Genomic DNA, 18,410 nt, shown 5'->3' with positions numbered 1-18,410 from the left:
GTACCAACTCTCCCTGTGCTGACCGTGCATCGCTTGGTTTAATTTTCCCGCCGCCAGCTCCTCAAGTAATTACTCCCCAATAATTAACCCAGCAGCATTGAAATCCCCCCCGATTTCAGCAAGAAATGGTTGATTTCCCCATGTTAAAGCCCTGCTCATGTTTCCCCACCCCAAGTGCACAGAAATATAACCTCAAGTCCAATAAACTCCCATAAAACGTGGAGATAGAGGCTCCCCCCACCGCCAAGTTATTCTGATTGAATAAATCACTGCGTTTCCCACGTCACCCCCAAATATCTTCCCAAATATCTCCTGTGTGTTATTGCCAAGTGTTCCTCATGGAAATCCAGGCACAACGGCTGCCTGCAAACCCCGCAAAAGCTCCAGCCACCCCCAATCCCTCTCTTACCCATCACTTAATTACTTTTTAACACAAAGCCAAGAAAACTGAAGCTGACTCTGATGCGCACGGTGCTAAAAGCACAGGGCACAGGTAAAACGGTGGCATTAGAGCCCCCGCCGCCAAAGCAGCTTGTGGAATAAGCCGCCGTTGGGCCCTGTCACTTTTTAGGCAAGGCTGCTGAGCCGGGATTACAGGGCAGGCGGCTTAAGAGGAGCAGGTGAGGGGAGACACGCAGGGATAACTAAAGGAGAGGAGAGGGGGAATGTACCGGTGAGCTCTTCTTAGCATGACAGTTTAGCCTTGGGAAAAAGAATATCAATCACTCAATTCTCTGAATTATAAACCATGTTGCCGCTTCGTCTCCACGTAATTAAAGGATGGGGCTTGGAGTGACACGGCGGCAAAGCGCCACCAGGATTCCCACGGCTCCTTCGTTAGTCGGTCCGCTTAACGAGGCCGGTGCTGGAGTATTGAACACCTCTCTACTTTTTCTGGCAGACGGCTCCTATTTGTGGGGATGCTTGGGAAAGGACCTCCCAGCCCATCTTTGCTCCATCCCTCGCCCTATGGCTTCCTCCAGCCCCTGTTTTAATGTCAGCAATGCAAAGTGGGGCTTTAGCACAGGGAAAAATAATGGTAAAACCCTTATTTCTCCCCATTTTTCTCAAGCATTCTTGCTGGTGGCCCCATGAGCTGGACCAGGTTGGTGTGCACGTGTGCGCTTTGCGTTATTGTAGGGATAACAAAAGCAAAAAGAAGCAGACGAGCCCTACGGTTGGGAAAAGGGACCAACAGAGCTGTGGAGGATGAGATGGAAAAGCGGGATGAGAGGAGGAGGAAGGCGCAAGGGCGGTGAGGCCGAAGCATCCCGGCTATGCTGGGGGATGCCGGCCATTCCTCAGCCCCGGCCCACACGTCCACCCACCAGGAAAGGGGGAAATTAAACCCGGGCCTTCCGCGGAGCGCGAGAAGGAGCAGAAATGAGGATGGCGGGAGGAAGAGCCCGAGCAGTGAGCTGGGGATTAGGCGGGAGGGGGCCCGGCGGCCATGTGGCCGGGGCTTTGCGCTAAAATCCTCATTAGGGGCTCGTTAAGGACATGAAAGCGGCTTTTCCCGTTTCCGGTTCCCGGCACCCCCGGGGCTGCTCCTGGACGGTTATTGGGGGAGGAACGGCAGCTGGAGGGGTCACCATGACGGGTGTGGGAGGAGGAGGAGGAGATGATGAAGAAGATGACTAAGAAGAAGATGGAGAAGAATATGGAGAAGAAGAAAGATGAAGGAGAAAGGAGAAGGAGATGATGAAGAAGAGTAAGAAGATGGAGAAGGAGCAGGAGGAGAAAAGGACAAAAAAGGAGAAAAGAAGAGAAAAGGAAGGAGAAAAGGAAGGAGAAAAGGAAGGAGAAAAGGAAGGAGAAAAGGAAGGAGAAAAGGAAGGAGAAAAGGAAGGAGAAAAGGAAGGAGAAAAGAAGAAGAAAGGAGAAATGAGAAAAGTAGAAAATGAAAGAGAAAAGAAGAAAATAAGAAAGGAGAAAAGGAGAAGAAAAGGAGGAGAAAAGGAGGAGAAAAGGAGGAGAAAAGGAGGAGAAAAGGAGGAGAAAAGGAGGAGAAAAGGAGGAGAAAAGGAGGAGAAAAGGAGGAGAAAAGGAGGAGAAAAGGAGGAGAAAAGGAGGAGAAAAGGAGAAAAGAAGGAGAAAAGAAGGAGCAAAGAAGGAGCAAAGAAGGAGCAAAGGAGAAGGAAGAGAAGGAGGAGAAAATGAAGACTAAGAAGAAGAAAATGAAGGAGAAGATTTTGAAGGAGAAGACTAAGAAGATGGAGAAGAATAAGGAGAAGATGATGAAGATGATGAAGAAGATGAAGGAGAAGTAGGAAAAATCTGTGTCCCGAAGAGAAGAGCAGATCCCCCTGGACCCTCCCCAGCGCCCGCAGCTCCCTGCCCACCCCGGTGCAGAAATACGCGATATTCTCATCGCATCCCCGCTCCTTCCCCGCGGTCACAGCAGCCATTCCCAGCAGCCATTCCCAGCAGCCATTCCCAGCCACGGGCTCAAGCAAAGCACATCCTGAATGTCCCTCCGTCCCCAGCAGCAGAAACAATACGAGCCTCCACCCCCTCTAAATCCACCACCGCCTTCTTCTGCATGGCTTAACAAATCCTCCAATATTTGTCTGAAACCTCCTGTCCCTGGACAACTGAATGGAGATTTTACTGCACATGTGCCTCTGATTACAATATATTACCACTAATGATAATTGCCTGGATTATACTTATCTCTGTCTTTGGCTAATAAACTACAAAAGACCACCAGTGAAGATGTAATAAAGTGCAGCTGTTGGAGCGAAAAAAAAGCGCCTTTTTCTAGGTCAAAGCAAGTTTGGGAGAGGCTGGGAGGACTTTGCGAGGGGAAGCGATACCTAAAGTGGAAAGGAGAAGAGCTCCTCAAGGCAGCTTTCATTAATCTGGAACTTTCCTCCTCGCAATGGTGCTGGGGTTTATCTGCCAGCAGGACAAGGGGAGGTGTGAGCGCTGCGTTTCAATCCTGCATCTCATCAGCCTCAAAACGGACCCTTGGGCTGCGGAGAAAACGTTCCTGGCTGCTCTCGTTGGCCATGCGTGTAACTACACTCACAAAAAGGCAGAGAAATGGGAGAAAAAGGGATGTTGTTTGTTCGGCGTGGAGATGCAGCATGAGGCATAAGCTGTTTAAGTGGACGCAGGTGCCAAAGGGCAGGAAGAGGGGGGAAAAATACCGTATTTCCAGTGGAAATGTAGGAAGTTTGAGAGAATTGCCAGGGCTGCAAAGCGGCCAGGACGCTGAAGTAAACACCCTGAGATTTAAGCAAGGACTGAACTGATAACGTTACACCCTGCGAGGTGAAGCTTCTCAGTTAAACCGCACCGAGGAGGAACAAACTAAGAGCAAACTCCGCTATTTCCCTGCGGCAGGACTATTAATAATATAACGTGATCTGGCACAGCTGCTTCAAACCCAAAATAAGAGGCAAACGGGTCTTTGCGCCTTCCGCACCATTTGTGCTACGCAGCATCCAGAGCATCCCCAGCCAACGGCTGCGAAACGCAGAATAAAACAACGTGGAAAGGGCCTTATAGTCGGGAATTAACGGCCACATGCGCTGCTCGGGGTCTGAAACACAAGGCGAGGTTTGCAGGGAAAAGTATTATAATCTTTCATTTCGTCAACTAACAGAAGCTGCGGGAAAAAACCCACAAAACAACATGAAGATTTCAGAGCTGCAAACCCTTCTTCCAATTTTAACAGAATGCTGGAAGAAGAAGTTAATGTATCTTTCATGAGGACAATCTAGATAATAAGCAACACAATTCCACAGCACAAGCCCAAGTTTTCTTCTTTCTTCCTTTTTTTTCTTCTCTAGATAATCAAGAATTTCTGGTCGTGGATAGACGACCAAGGTGAAACTTGAGTCATCAAACATCCCCCGGATAGAAACGCGCTGGAACCTCATGCGCTAAGTGGTATAGGAGATTTTACTTTCAGATTTGGGCAGAAACAACAACTTAAACTAAGGAAAAAAACCCACCCCGTGTCAAACCTAAACTCGAATTGTTATTCAGCAATTTGCAACACTTACTGTCATATTAAAGGCGTTTTGTTTTTATTTCCGCTCGCTTGCTCTGTTCCTGTAGCAAACCTCAGGATTTCAGAGGACATTTGGTGGAGCGGCTGAAATGCGGAGGGAGCTGCAAACAGCGGTGGAAATGGGGCAGACGGGGGGGATTGCACCAAAAAACCTTCGCTAAGAGTAAATTAATAATATCTACGCGCTTCTCTTTTTTATTTAGAAAACTTATGAAGGAAAGAAATTTCTGTTTAAACAAGGAAAGTCTCCACAACCTGGGCTGGAGCTTCCCCAGTCCAGTTTTCTCCTTGGAGCAAAGTGTTAGTAGCAACCAACACATGAATGGAGAGAAGTTGAATGCTTTCATGCACTCAGTATTACTCAATGTTCTTTAACATACAGGTAAAAACATCTGGCAGGTGAAGGCACAATAAGGCCTCACTTGGGCACAAAATAAGAATATGGACTCAGCTAAACCCTCTGTGCCCCAGTAAAGTGAGGACAATGCCATTTTGTCACAGGGATGTGCATTACTACCTCTTTACTAAGGGGTGATTTCTAACCTCGTTGGATGATACGCATCCCTAAAGTGCACGGTTATGACAAACACTCGATATGGCTCATAAGGCAAGGCTGGTACTTACTTTTTCAAAGGCTCTATGACTGTCTTTTGGATCTGATTCACCTGTTGGAAGCGAAAGGGATGATTATATGTCAGGCTTGTTGAAAAAGCCTGTTTGCACAAGGGTACATGTTTGCACAGCGCTTGCCATAGGGTGATGTGGGCTTCTGAGAACAACCACAGTGCCCTTTAACCGAAAATGAGCAGATTTCTCCCATGGAGCGGCTGAGGGAGCTGGGGGGTTCAGCTGGAGAACAGGAGCTGAGGGGAGACCTTCTGATCTCTGAACTGCCTGAAAGGAGCTTGGAGCCAGGGGGGTCGGGCTCTGCTCCCCAGGAACAAGCGCCAGGAGCAGAGGAAACGGCCTCAAGTTGCGCCAGGGGAGGTTGAGGTCAGAAATTTGGGATAGTTGCTTCCCCAAAGGGCTGTGGGGCATTGGAACAGGCTGCCCAGGGCAGTGCTGGAGTCACCATCCCTGGAGGGTTGGACAGACGGACATGAGGTTCTCAGGGACACAGGTGGGTTATGGTTGGACTCGATCTTAAGGAGCTTTTCGAACCCAAATGATTCTATGAGCTGAAATCTCCAGCACAACCAGAGTCAGAAGAAGAGCACGATTACTGAGAACCTCGTAGCTTGGAGATATTCACCTTCTCCTGGTTGAAGGAGTCCATCCTCTTCATGGCCGTGTCGAAGGCCGTGACCATCTCCAGAAAGCCGGGCTCCTGCTCGCACAGCGGGTTGGACAGCAGGTCCGAGGAGATCTTAACGGCCGACTTGGACATGGCTGTAGGAGCATGGAAGGAAGAGAAAGGGAAGGGAAAGGGAGAGAGGATGATGCCTGTGGGCCACATACACAAACCCCCACTGCCAAGGCAACTGTGGGCAAAAATCAGGGATTTCAGCCATCAAAAGGTGGTTTATAGCACAATTTCTCAGGAAGACATCCACTTGTGGTTGAGAGACATGGAAGGAAGAGCCACCAATTCATCCAAATAAACACCCAGAGAACTGGGTTTTATCTAAGTCTGGACCACTCCGGTGTGCGCCTTGTGATGTTGCCAGAAATATTCCCAGACTAACAAAAGCACCGTTCTCTTTAAAAACATGTAGATGGGGTTTTTTTTCATATGCCTTTTCTCGACAGACTATTAAGCGTCACTCTCAGTCTCACTACAGCTCTTCCACAATGAGAAAAATCACAGTCCATTAAGCCTTTCAAATGGCTTTACAGAAATATAGATTTGAAGTGGGTTTAGCGCTGGAAAGGACCAGACTGACAGGACTGGAAGATGAGGTTTCTCTTTTACCCTCAAAACAGGCACTTCACAAGCAGCACAGACACAGTTGGACAAGCACCTTCCCCCAATGAACCTAAACCTTCTGTCCATGGAGGGCGACCCCACAATTCAGGGGGAAACACAGAGGCCTCTGCAGACCCCAAAACTGTCCCCAGGAACACCAGGACACGCTCTGAGATGCTCCAGCTCCCGTCTCGCTGAGCACTTTTGCTTGTTTTCCATCAGACACATCTCGCTTCCTATCCACAGTTGGTCTTCAAAAGGAAAATTAAATCCCCATGACAGGACCACTACAAAAGAGCAAGAAAATAGCTAAGGTACAGAATGGAAAAAAAAAAAAACCACGAATAAAAAGGCAAGAATCTATATAAATGGGAATGAAGAAGAATTTTCGTCAGCACTGTTGCTGGAAGTTATTCCAGTTTAAGATCAGAAAGCCAGATGCTTGAGCCGCGCTGCAGAGCTTTGGAAAGACTCCTACTGTACTCCCTCAGATATTAAAAGTTAAAGTCATCCGAATAATGGGGCTTAAGATCATAAATCAAGGGGTTAAACATTCTGATTTAAAGGTTACACACAATTATACAGAGAGCTCAGAAGCGGAATAGCTGGGAAGCTCAAGGCAGAACGAGACACTAACTACGGAATAACAAAGCTACCGTATCCGTCTATTATCCAAACATGAAGGGTTTAGGCGTTTAAACCTTTAAACAGATGGGATATAATCCATATGTGTGACCACATCTGAGGAAGGATTTGTGCCAAAATGGGATGGAGTTAAGGGCGGCAGAACTTCAGCTGGAGGAGAAATGAGTTTCCCTTCACAAGGAGAGGGCTGGAAGTGCTGTGCAGCGAGGGGAGCGGCGGGGTCAGGTCCAGAGGCCACAAACCGGGGGTTTTCAGGCACATTTGGCAAGATTTTGAGCCAGGGACTTCCCCTGCATCACTGACCTCACCTGTACGGCTCTGAAAAGGAAAACGTGGCAGGTTCCGTGGTTCCCGAGGCACTTTGCAGAGCCCGGGACACGCTGCCTCGGAGAGGAAAAGGAGAAGGAGAGGATCGCCAGCCCCTCGGGGTGGGCTTCACGGGGTCTGTACCGCACTTTGCTCACAAAACACACGGGACGAGACTCCAAAACACAAGCGGGATGCGAGTCCAATCAAAGGAGGTGACTTTATGGCGTCACTGCTGGTTTACATCATGATAAATGCGGTGGAGAACGGGCAGGCACGCTCCAGAGAGCAAAACCGAGGCACAGGGATGGAGGAGGTCACCTGCACCAAAGAAGCAGCTTTTGTCTCCAATTAAAGAACATCCCCCTGCTCCTTAAGATCCTATTTTGTTTGAAAAGAGAGGGGGAAAGGCGTTAGCGATCTTTAGACACAGCACAGAGCGCTGCTAATAACCTGTGCCCTGCTCCCCGCCCTCCGAGCCTGCAGGAACATTTTCCAGGAGGAATCGGTCTCATTCTGAGCCGAGTCTTTTTTTGGCAGAAGGTGGAGACTCGAGCCACCAGGTCCAGTCTGCTAGGGAGGGTTTGCAGGCAGTGAATAATCAACCCCCAAGGCACAGAGGTACAGTGGAAGAAATAAGAGGCTTGGGAGATGCTCGGGAGGACACAATGATGCTGATATACGGCCATACGTGTCGGATATGGGGGCTGAAAAATCACCATCTCCTCTTGGGAACGGGCGCTGCCAGGTGAAGGAAACAGATCTCAGCGCTTGGTCGCATCGACCTCCTTCTCCTTCAGCCGTCCCTCACCACGCCACATTCAAAACCTTCCCTTACACTCATGATTTCATGCCTTTAAATGAGAAATCAGATCTTGCTGGATCTGGCCAAGGCTCATTTGTGACTCTGCCATGTAGCAGAACGGAAAAAGAAAGTCCTCCCACAGCTCCTCTGGGACTTGAAATGCTCCATATAAACAACGCCCACTGCAAGGGAGGGGAGGGGAATCCTTAACGAGGAAAAACTTACCACGGATCCCTGACAATGACCAAAGTCCCCAGAAAGAGCAGTTTTCACCCTGGAAAGGAGTCCTGGCAGCGCTGGTTGCTGGTGCCTTTCCCACCGCCCTCCCTGTGCACGCACTGGGAAGGGCTGGAGAACGCGGGATGTGTTTTTACATCAGGCGATACCGGAGTGCGCAGACACACAGGTGAAAACCTGCAGCACGGGAAGCCCCAAATTCACCAGCCAAAGCACTCGCTGGGGCTCCTTCCCGCCCCCTCACGAAGTGAACTCCCAGCAGACAATGTTGGACCGGTCCAGCCCACACCTGTTTGCGCTGGTGCATCTGCCTTGGCTGCCGAGCTGCGGGGGCCCCGCTGCAAACCGGGAGGGCTCCAAACAGCACGCCCAGAAAAGCCATCTGGGTATAAACCAGCTCCTGGCTGCGCGTTTCCGTAACCGGCACTCACAAAATCAACCTCTCTCCATCTTCTCCTCCCTCCTATCTTCCTTCAAACCTGCGCCATGTGGTGTGGTCACACCGCTTTCCTACTGGAGAATCACAGAACGTCCTGCGCTGGAAGGGACACACAAGGATCACCACAACCCCTGTTCCTGCACAGGACGACCCCGAAATTCAAATTGTCCAATTGCTTCTTGAATATTGTCAGGGTTAGGGCTGGAACTACCTCCCTGGGGAGCCTGTTCCAGTGCTCCACAGACCCCTGGCTGAAGAACCTTCTCCTAATGACCAACCTGAACCTGTGCTGGCACAGTTGCCACCAGGGCAGTGCTGGAGTCACCATCCCTGGAGGGGTTGAACAGACGGAGATGAGGTTCTCAGGGACAGGGGTGGGGGAACGGGTGGACTCTGATCTTGAGGGTCTCTTGAACCAAAATTATTCCATCTTCCTGCCATTCCCTTGGGTCCCATCACCGGTCGCTAGAGAGATCAGCGCCTGTCCCTCCTCCTCCCCTTGTGAGGACCTGCAGACCACGATAAGGTCTCCCCTTAGTCCCGTCTTATCCAGGCTGAACACACTGGAGTAATCACACCTATTTTTTGGTTATGGAAAGCGAGGCACAGAAAAGAAGCGGCTTGTCCAAGGCCACCCAGCAAGGCGCAGCTCCAGAGACAGGGACTGAGCCCGTACCATACTTTCTGTTCCCTCGGCTGAGATGCGGCTCGGCAGCCCTGGTGCAGATGGCCTTGTAACTAAGCAAACTGAGTGGGACTGAGAGCGAGATTTGTTTTCCAGACTTGTCACAGATTACTCATGTGATCTCGAGAAAAGTCACTTCGTCTCTCTGTGGCCAAGTTCACAGTCTATGTATCCTACAGTCACATACCCAAGTCTGCATCTGTGCTTTTCTTCATATCCTTCTGAAGCTTTTTGGTCTGATCTTCCAATCTGAAAGATGGGAGAACAAGGCAAAGTCTGAATCTTGGAAAGAAACAAACCGAAGTGTATCATACGTGCAACAAATCATTTACGGGCTGAATATGCTGGCTTCTGTTGTGAGTTAAAAATACCCAGGCGAGGCTCTGCGAAAGTTCAGTGCTGCCCAACCTTTTCTGGTTGTTTTCAGATGGCTTTCAACCTTTTCTCTTATTCAAAGTCACACATTTTTTTTAAGTCTTACCAGAAATGGCAGAGCCAAATGCTTCCAGGTGATAAGTGTGAGCTTATGTGACACAGTCAGCACGGTAAAACCAGTATTTGTCCTCAGAGGTGTTGAGCTGGCACTTTTCTGGCAATTTTACACTTCTTACTTCAGAGCTGCCGCAATCTGCAAAGCTCAACCCTACCGCAAATACTTCTTTGAACACCCAGAGAAACTCTGAAGAATTAGAAATTACAGGGCAGCGAGTGATTTGCTGGGAAGAGCACAAGTGGCTGACATTTCCCGGGAAGATGCGATGAGAGGGCACAAGGGAGAACTATGTCGCTGGTCCTGTTTGACCGGTGTGGTTGATACTCACTGCTGGAGCTTTCCATATTCCCTCTCAAAGTCTCTCTCCACCTGCGGAAAGAAGAGATGGAAATCAGCTCAAAGCCACCGCAGCAGAGCCCGGAGCGGCAACTACCTGTGGGAAGCGCTGCAGCTGCAATGGGAGTTACGCTTCAAAGATACATGAAGTTTTGTCCTCCTGTCTCCGCACTATTTGCCCCCTCGATACCCTATCCCTGCGACAGCTCCCTCCAATGAAACATTTCATCTGGAGCGCTGGTCCAAGCAGCTTGAGCTAAGGAACAGCCTTCTCCCGATGCTACATCAATGACTGCTCCCTCCTACTTGCTATCTGGCAGCAGATCTCCAGCGATACGAGATATTTTAAGGAATTTTCCTTCCATGCTGACTGTTTTAACACACACTCAAACATTCATTCCGCACCTCGCCGACCAAATAAGCAAATGGATTTCAATTGACCAGCCAAGAGTAAATACACGCGCTTTTGTTGTCATGGGATCAAAACTGGGTTCGTTTGTGTTGTCAAGCTATTAAGGAAATGCTAATATTGCGAGCAGCCAGGACTAGAAGGATCCAAAGGTTTGTTCCAAATCTTCACGCTGTCCTCGGGATTTCACAAACTCAGGCTCGATGCAACAGCATCATGTGAAACCAGAACGCTTAAAAAGGGACAGTTGCTTTTCAATCAAAACTGCTATTAAAAGAGCGGTATTTTAAGACGGAGCGCAGGAATATCGGTTTTCTCGAAACCTCCGTTTCTAAATATCTTTTTCGTCTGCGCTTTCGGATCCGCTTGAACTCCAGAGCGACACGAGCAGCCCGATGTGAAGGCAGGCGGCGAGCGGCGATCCCGGCCAGCTGTCCGCACCATCAGCTCCCACCATCCGGGGGATGCGTCCTGGCTCTCCCCACCGTGTAAAAACCCCCCCTGTGCCGAGCTCCAGCTCCCTTTGGTGCTGCTAAAAATGGTGTCGCTGGGGAACAGGCGCGGAGCAGCGCGGGGGCAGCTCACACGCTCCTGCCCGCTTGGCGGCTCTGCAGAAATCCGCAGCAGCTGGTGCCGGGGGGTCAGGGAACCAGCACAGAGGGGAACAGAAAACCAGAGAAACAAATCACCCTCGATTTTCTATGGCTGTTCCGGCTGCTAAAATAACCAGGGAGTATTGCGCTCTATTTATACGCCTTATGTGTGAATTGTTTTGGTTGCAAAGCAGAGAGGGTTGGGCAGAACTCAAAAAATCTGCGCTTTGAAGGGGGGTGATGTCCTGACCCTGGCACGGAGCTCCAGCCCTCTCCGTGTGCTCTTGTGTCTCCTCTGCCATCGGTTCCTCAAAAAAACAGAGGGTTTGGCTATGAAATTAAAGATTCACAGTGTGCACCCCTTTCTTTTTCACTGTTTGTGCACAATGAGTGGAGACAAATGCCTAATGGATACAAACAAGGCAAAACGTCCCCACCTTGCGACCCCACGGGTGATGTGAACCCCCCAAAACACCCATCGCGGTTTGCCCGGGCGCTTTCTCCATATGACGGAGGTGAATCTGCTTCAGCTGCCCGGCCTGACTCACGTCTCCAGCGCCATCCATGCAGAGACAGCTGCCCAAGGATTGCTCTTATTTTTCACGCCCACAGTAGCAACTGGCTCCCAGTCATCGCCGCTCTCGTTCGCGTCGCGGGAGCCCAGATATGGAACAGAAAAAGCCGCTCTCACGTGCTCCCGCCGTGTAGATTTGCAGGCGGCAGCGACCCGCGGATCGGAGGAGAAGCTGCGAGCAGAGCGAGTACATTTTGCAGAGCACACAGTAATTCCCGCTCCCGGTCGCCATCGTCAACGGCCACGCGTCCCCAACACTCACGGCAAAAGGCTACGGATAGGATTATCACGTTAAGGGTAACGAGAACAAGAAGTACAGGCAAGGAAATTACAATATCCTGGAGGGAAGTTTCCGTGATATTAAAATAATCCCACTTCTGTGCAGCCTCTCTCTGAAAACTCAGAAATCAAAACGTGTTTCTGTACCGAACGCTTTTTCTTCTGGGCATACGGGCTCGTTAATGCGAGATCGCTCGGCTCTGGGGTTTTATTTAAATCTACACGGAGAACGATGAGTTCTCAAAACCATTGAAATAAAGGACATTTTCCTTTTTCACCCGGCTATTTCTGTTTGCAAACACTGGGCCTTCCACCCCTGATAACACCCCTCCCGCTTTAAGGGCAATATCATAATCGACACCATGGTTACAAGGCAACGAAGAAAGACCAAAGCCAACACTACAAAGAGATGGAAATAAGGGACTGTGATGAACCTTCTTATTCCCCTGAGGTTCATTTCTTTTCCTGGAGGAGGACTAGCTGATTTCTACACGTTCCAGTGGTCTCAGTCTCTTTGTGGGTCTTGGGAAAAAGGGGAGCAAATTCTTCCTCCTCTTTCCTCTCCAGAACAAAAAACAGCCCATAAAATTAGGCCAAGAATTCCGCTGTAACCCGGAACTTCTGCCATGCCATCAAGCCAGATTTGTGCAAGTAATACAGGGGAATATTTGCTTTGTGTGCAAGAGCAACACAGCAAAGTGCAGGTGTCTCTGGGACTCCATGGAGCACCCAGCAAGCTCTCCAAACCCTCATCTAGCAAGAAAGCTTTCAAACCAGCCCGCTCGGGGAAAAAAGGATGCACCTCCAAACCACAGACACTGATAATCCTGCTGAAGATTGAAGGAAAAGAGTGAAAATGAGTGAACTTATTTAACTGGTATCGCTTGATTTCGCCCCAGCATTTCTGCGACGTTTTGCCTGGATATTTGGGGATTTCCAGGCGGGCGGTGGAGCCAGGCGGAAAGGCTGCAGTGCAATCCTGCTGCTCGCGGGGCTCCCCCGGGAAGGCAGAGCTGTGGGGATGACTCAAGGCGGGAGGTTTGGCAGGGTCTGCGCTCCCGGCCGAGCTGACTCACCCGAGGTTAAGCCAGCGAGGAGGAGGAGGAATCGTCTGAGTCAGCCCAGGGAGGGAGAAGGAAGGGGGAAAACCTGGGGGATGCGAAGGGGTTCTGTTGGGTTGCCCCATCCCAAGAGAGGGCTGATTTCCACGGCTCTGTGCCCCGTGGGGATGCGCGGCTGGTTCTTCTCAACTACCTGCCGGTTCGGATAAGCCGAGCCCCGGTGAAGAGCGGGGAACAAGCCCCGGGTGATGCAGGTGAACTTCAGCGAGCTCGGAAAACAAGCGCAGCGCTGGTTCCAGCGTAACCTCTGCTCGGGGCCTGGGGGAGAACATCTCTGCCATAAGAGGCTGAATTCAGCGCTGCGGCGGCTTCGAGCAATAAACATTCTGCAAGAGAGATATAATTCTAACAGGTTTAAGTCCTATCACTGGGCATTAGTTTAATTGGGCTGTGTTGCTGTGTCCTCTGCAGGTCCCCTCTGTTCAGCAGATCCTCCCACCGAGCCCGGTGACAGCTGCTCTTTTCAGGGGAGAGGAGGGGAGAGATTACGCTGTCTGGAATTGGATTTGCCCAGGTTAAGGTGGAAACAAAGCAGAGGCATGTCTGGGGGGCGGGAGATCACTCCAGTTCACCAGCCGATTATTGTTCTATGGGGGTTTTCCTTCTACCTGAAGAGCTAAACCGTGGCTGACACCATGCCCTTCTTCAAAGGATCAGAAGCGAGTGGGCATGGGGAGTCATGACTAATTCCCTCGGCAGCCTAAGCAAATTGCTTTTCAGTACTACTGCCGGCCTAGATTTGACACCAACCCCAGCATCGTTTCATCAAGAAAAGGGGAAAAAAAGGCTCGCCGGCGAGCCAAGCCTCTCTCGGCAAAGCGATTCTCCCCTCCCCTGCGCTCGAGTTATGCAGAGCCAAATAACTTAGATCCTAACAAATGCTTTATTGATTTTCTTGCTCCCCTCTCCTCCTCTTTTGTGGTCCAATCTCTGCGAGTGGGAGAACCTCTACCCACAACCACTTCCCCTCTGCGGGGCTGGGGCTGCAGCCCTGGAGCTGCCACACCTTCCCACTTCCTGCAGCGGCTCCAGAGGCCAACATCTGGAACACCCCACACCTCCCCGGCGACCGCGGGTCCCCAGGCCCGCACAGCTGGAGCGTCTCAGCCTGCCACTGGGAGGACTGGAGCTACAAAGCAGCCCCTGAGTTGAACCCCGGGGGGGTCGGTGGTTTCCTGCCGTTTGGTTCTTCTTTGAAGAGCTGTGACTTTACACTTGCTGTGGGGTTGTGGAGCTTTGGGCTTCCTGTTTCCTGCTCACCACGGATCTGCTGCATGGGAAGCGTCGTCCTCGTCAACACATGGCGAGTGGAAGCCGTTTAAAAATCAGCGTCTGACTCTGAGCTACCAAGTCATTGACATAAGAACTTGTTGTTCTGCTTGGGGGAGATGGGAAGGGAAGGGAAGGGAAGGGAAGGGAAGGGAAGGGAAGGGAAGGGAAGGGAAGGGAAGGGAAGGGAAGGGAAGGGAAGGGAAGGGAAGGGAAGGGAAGGGAAGGGAAGGGAAGGGAAGGGAAGGGAAGGGAAGGGAAGGGAAGGGAAGGGAAGGGAAGGGAAGGGAAGGGAAGGGAAGGGAAGGGAAGGGAAGGGAAGGGAAGGGAAGGGAAGGCCTGGAAGCACTTCTGCTGCTGAATGAACCTCTGGATATTCTGAGCTGTTCTATTTAATACACACATATATATACATAAAGGTAATGCCTGCCAACTGCCCCAGCAGCTCAGGGGAAGCTCTCAAGGTGCAATCATTCATCTGCACCGAGTCCAAGCTCCTGACACAGCTCTGGGACGGCTGATTTCACGGCACGGGGGAGACGAGGTCTCCCAGACAAACCTCTCGCACCAGCAAACGCAGCAGGAGCGGACGGGAATCAGCAAGCGCTGGCAAGAGACTCGGATGTGAGAACGGGTGGGATGGAGACGTCCAAGAAAGGCGGCCAAGACACCCGGAGCTGCAGAGCGGTTGGTTCGTGCAACCGCCTGAAGGACATGGGTGTTGGAAACACCTGAAAGAGGCCAAGAGGCACAAGCTCATGGAGCGAGGCAACATGGGGGCTCCCGAAATGAACTGGAAGGGGTGTGAAGAGCTGAGGTTGGTGGGGCTGGATGTCCCGGGGACCGCAGACAGCAGCGCTTTTCCCCCCTGGAGAAAGGGCAGCTGAAGAGACGCAAAAACCATTGAGGAATTTATCAGCCCTTGTCTTCATCGCCTGCCTGGCTTAAATTTTGTACTGACAGTTTGGAGCCGTTACAGAAAATTGCTGCTCTACGGCAGCAGACGACTAAGCAAACCCTTTAAAATAAAACACGGCAACCAAGACACCAAGGGAGTGGCGGAATTAGCCCTTTGCCTCGGGGGAAAATGTCATGTCCCGAGGAGAAACTGCCCCATAAACACGAGTGCCCACGCAGGCTGAGGAATTAGCGGCGATGAGCGTCCCGGAGAGGAAGGATCAGAGATGTCAGTCTGTTGGAGGGATTAGGTCACCGACGCCGTTATAAAGACAAGGTCTCCACCGCGCTCGCTGCCGGGCACTTATTTTAGAGCAGGTAGGCAAGTTAGTTCTTCAGGGACAGCTATTGCGAGGTCCCACAGCTTCTTTATTTGCACGGGACAAAGGCAAAGACCATCTGCTTAAGGAGGGAAAATACCACAGCCAGCTGCGAGCAGCAGCACTTGGGCTATGAGTCTCAAAGACACGAGAATACAAAATGCTTTTTTAATTTGCTTTTAAAGCAAATGCTGTGCAGCACAAATTAATTCACGCCCGAGCACTAAGCATCTCAGCTTATAAGCCTTTCTTTGGAAACAGTTATATTCAGCGATCTGAACCACTCCTCCTCCTCCATCTGCTCAGAAAGGATGAACAAACAAGCCATTGCTGAAAGAAGGAAGGAAGGAAGGAAGCCCGTTCAGCCATCTCCGAGGAAAACTGTGCCAGACCAAGAGAGCTCTTCCCCTCGCCACCCCCCAAAAAGCAAAAAAGCCAAAAAAAATGAAAATTAAACAGATCCCAAACCCAAAATACTCTCCCCGGTTGGGGCTCCCCCTCACTCGTCGCACGAGGAACCGAGAGTTGGTCACACGCGGCAACAGGTTCTGCTCGCTCACATCTCCCTCCCACGCGCGCACAGGCACACGCTGGCAAAATGGGACGAGTCAAAGTGCCGGCTTGACTCATCAGCCACATGATCAAAAAGCTGGAGCTAAAAAAGGGGCAAAACTGGTTTACTCACAGTCTTGGGTACAAGCTGTTTCTTGGGCTGCCCGATCTTGAACGGTATCCTGGAAAAGAGAGGAGAGGGGAGGTGTGAGCGAGCGGTGATGGTTTCGAACGGGCAGCCCCGCGGGTCTCGTGCTAAGTGATGGGTTTTGGGGTGAGAAGGGCTGGTTTTGGGGCAGCAAGACCCCTTTTCCGTGCGGCGTGGGCCCCCTCCCAGAGCTGCTGCCTCCCAGCATCTCCATCCTAGGAAAGCAAATACACGCGGTGGATGCTCCAGGCGCTCCCTGGCAAAATAAAGCAGCTGAAGAACACGCTCTGTTTAAAAACAAATCCGAAGGGGAGGGAAAAAAATAAATAAAGAAATAACAAACCCTGTAAATATTTAGAAAGAGGGTATTAAAAAAAGTAACAAGGCGAGTGTCTGGAGCTGTGAGCTGCTTCAAAGGATTTCTCTGGTACAACAGCTGTAGGAGCCGCTCACCTGCCAGCACAACAACCTTCATTCTTAAAATCTTTAATATGGTTGCTAGTCAAATCTGGGTTACCTGAATGCTTCTCCCCACGCGAGCGAGCGCAAAGGTGAAGAGTACTCCAAATAAATTACACAACATATGCACGGGTGGCTGGGTCAGATGGGTACAGCCACGCAGCCCTCCTGGAAATAATTGGATTTCTTTCACCTATCAGTGCAATAAAAATCCAGGAATTCAACTGCTGTTTTCAATGTATTTCAATGCGCTGCTTGGCTAAAGCATCTCGTCCAAAATCTCCCGATGTTTTCCGCGCCGTACAGCTTTAACTGGAAAGGGACAACTGGGCTGGTGATGAAATGCAGGTGTCTTTCCCCAGGGATGCCTCAGTGTCCCATCCCCAACCGCACCACGCGCTCCTTGGGAAGGTGCCCAAGTCCCTCTTGGACGAGCCCGAATTCTCACACTAACCCAAAAATGTGAATGTTAGGACTTTAACTTTAAAAGCATGAATTCCCCCGCACCCGCACTGCTGTAACACAGCTCAATGGGACGACTAGAACCCCCCAAATATTTCTATTACCATAATATGATCGGTGTGGACCTATATGGCGTTAACCTCCCTTTATCAAGTAATGGTCCTCAAGTCCCATTTTATTTCTTCTTAGAGCTCACCACTACAGCATTTCACATCAAAAGCAATGCTGTGCCATTTTCTGCTTTCAAATGAAACAGAAGGGCCAGAAACCTATCAACCACCAACTCTAAAAGGGTCAGAAGAACGTGGATCTTAAAGACCAGAACACGAAAAGCAAAGATGACCGATTTATCGCCTAAAACAAGTAACGCCACGCAATGGGAGAAAGCATTTGCGCCGAGGCCGCGCGTCATCCACGCCGATGAAGCAAAATCCAAGATTATCCGCCAACCCGACCCCCGTTCTTGGTTTTTCCACCCAACGGTGTAATTAGGGCCGGTGAGGAGCCGGGGCCGCGGCCCATGCGCACCTAAGGCTGCACCGGCCAACCTGACTCACCGGCTTTAAATTGAAATTCTTTTCTGGAGAGCTTCCTGTTTATGGTTCTCCGGTCAGGCCGACATAATTTGAGGTTGTTAACCCTTTCCAGCCCCCCTGAATCACACTGCTTTTATAAACAACCACTCCTCTGGGGTATAATTACCCCGTCAATAACCGGCTGTGTGGTGCCTTACAGGAAGAAAGCAGGAAAAATATGGATCTTTTTCTTTGTGTTTTCCTCCACAGGTCAAATATAAACCGAGATGAGGCGCCTCCCGAGCACAGGCTGTGCCATCCGCAGCCAGGTGCCGTCACTCGGTGGTTTTGGAAGCGATGGCATCAACTTATCTCAGTGGAAAGAGGAGAAAAAGATGGGTTTTACCCAGGGGATTCAAAGAAAAAGCATTTGCAGGACGAGCTGCGGCGGCTGCTGCGTTCAGGATGGAGTTACGCTGGTTCCTAACGGGAAAACACAATTAAAATCGGAATTAAAGCGTTACCTGCGCTCAACCTTCCCCTCCGTCTCATCTGGCCAACCCTGCCGGGGTGAATGTAGAGAAGCAACCCCGATCATCGCTCTCTACGGGCAAACTGGGTTAAATTAAGGCTATTTTGGTGATAACCGAGGGATGCGGGAAGGTGAATTGGTGTTGGTGAGCGGGGGAGACGGGGGAAAGAAAAACAAACCCCAGTTACTTTCTTCCAGAACAAAAGAAAAGTCATTGGAACACTTCACAACACCGCAAACAGACTTTGAAGCGGTAAATATCTCTATTAGCATCGTGATGCCGCTTGGCTAATTATGTCTGTCTCGGTAAAACCTCTACAAAATAACCCTGCGCAAATCATGTGTAT

General features: G+C 50.5%; 1 protein-coding gene across 4 annotated transcripts in view; it reads right to left on the bottom strand.

Annotated features, from left to right (window-relative positions):
- The window catches only part of BIN3 (bridging integrator 3), a 35,777-nt gene that overhangs the window by 9,873 nt on the left and 7,494 nt on the right, over positions 1 to 18,410 (bottom strand). Inside the window, exons 2-6 of one of the 4 annotated variants that reach the window (XM_065856795.2) lie at positions 16,081 to 16,129; positions 9,866 to 9,906; positions 9,232 to 9,293; positions 5,274 to 5,410; positions 4,646 to 4,686 (exon numbers count right to left, since the gene is read on the bottom strand). In XM_065856795.2, the coding sequence (XP_065712867.1) occupies positions 4,646 to 4,686; positions 5,274 to 5,410; positions 9,232 to 9,293; positions 9,866 to 9,906; positions 16,081 to 16,129 (330 nt within the window). The other 3 variants (XM_071799459.1, XM_065856796.2, XM_071799458.1) reach the window with 3 other exon arrangements.

The sequence above is a fragment of the Patagioenas fasciata genome, chromosome 26 (assembly GCF_037038585.1).
Source record: "Patagioenas fasciata isolate bPatFas1 chromosome 26, bPatFas1.hap1, whole genome shotgun sequence".
NCBI classification, from domain to species: Eukaryota; Metazoa; Chordata; class Aves; order Columbiformes; family Columbidae; genus Patagioenas; species Patagioenas fasciata.
The sequence above is the reverse complement of the archived record's forward strand: the minus strand, read 5'-3'. Positions and strand labels throughout refer to the sequence as shown.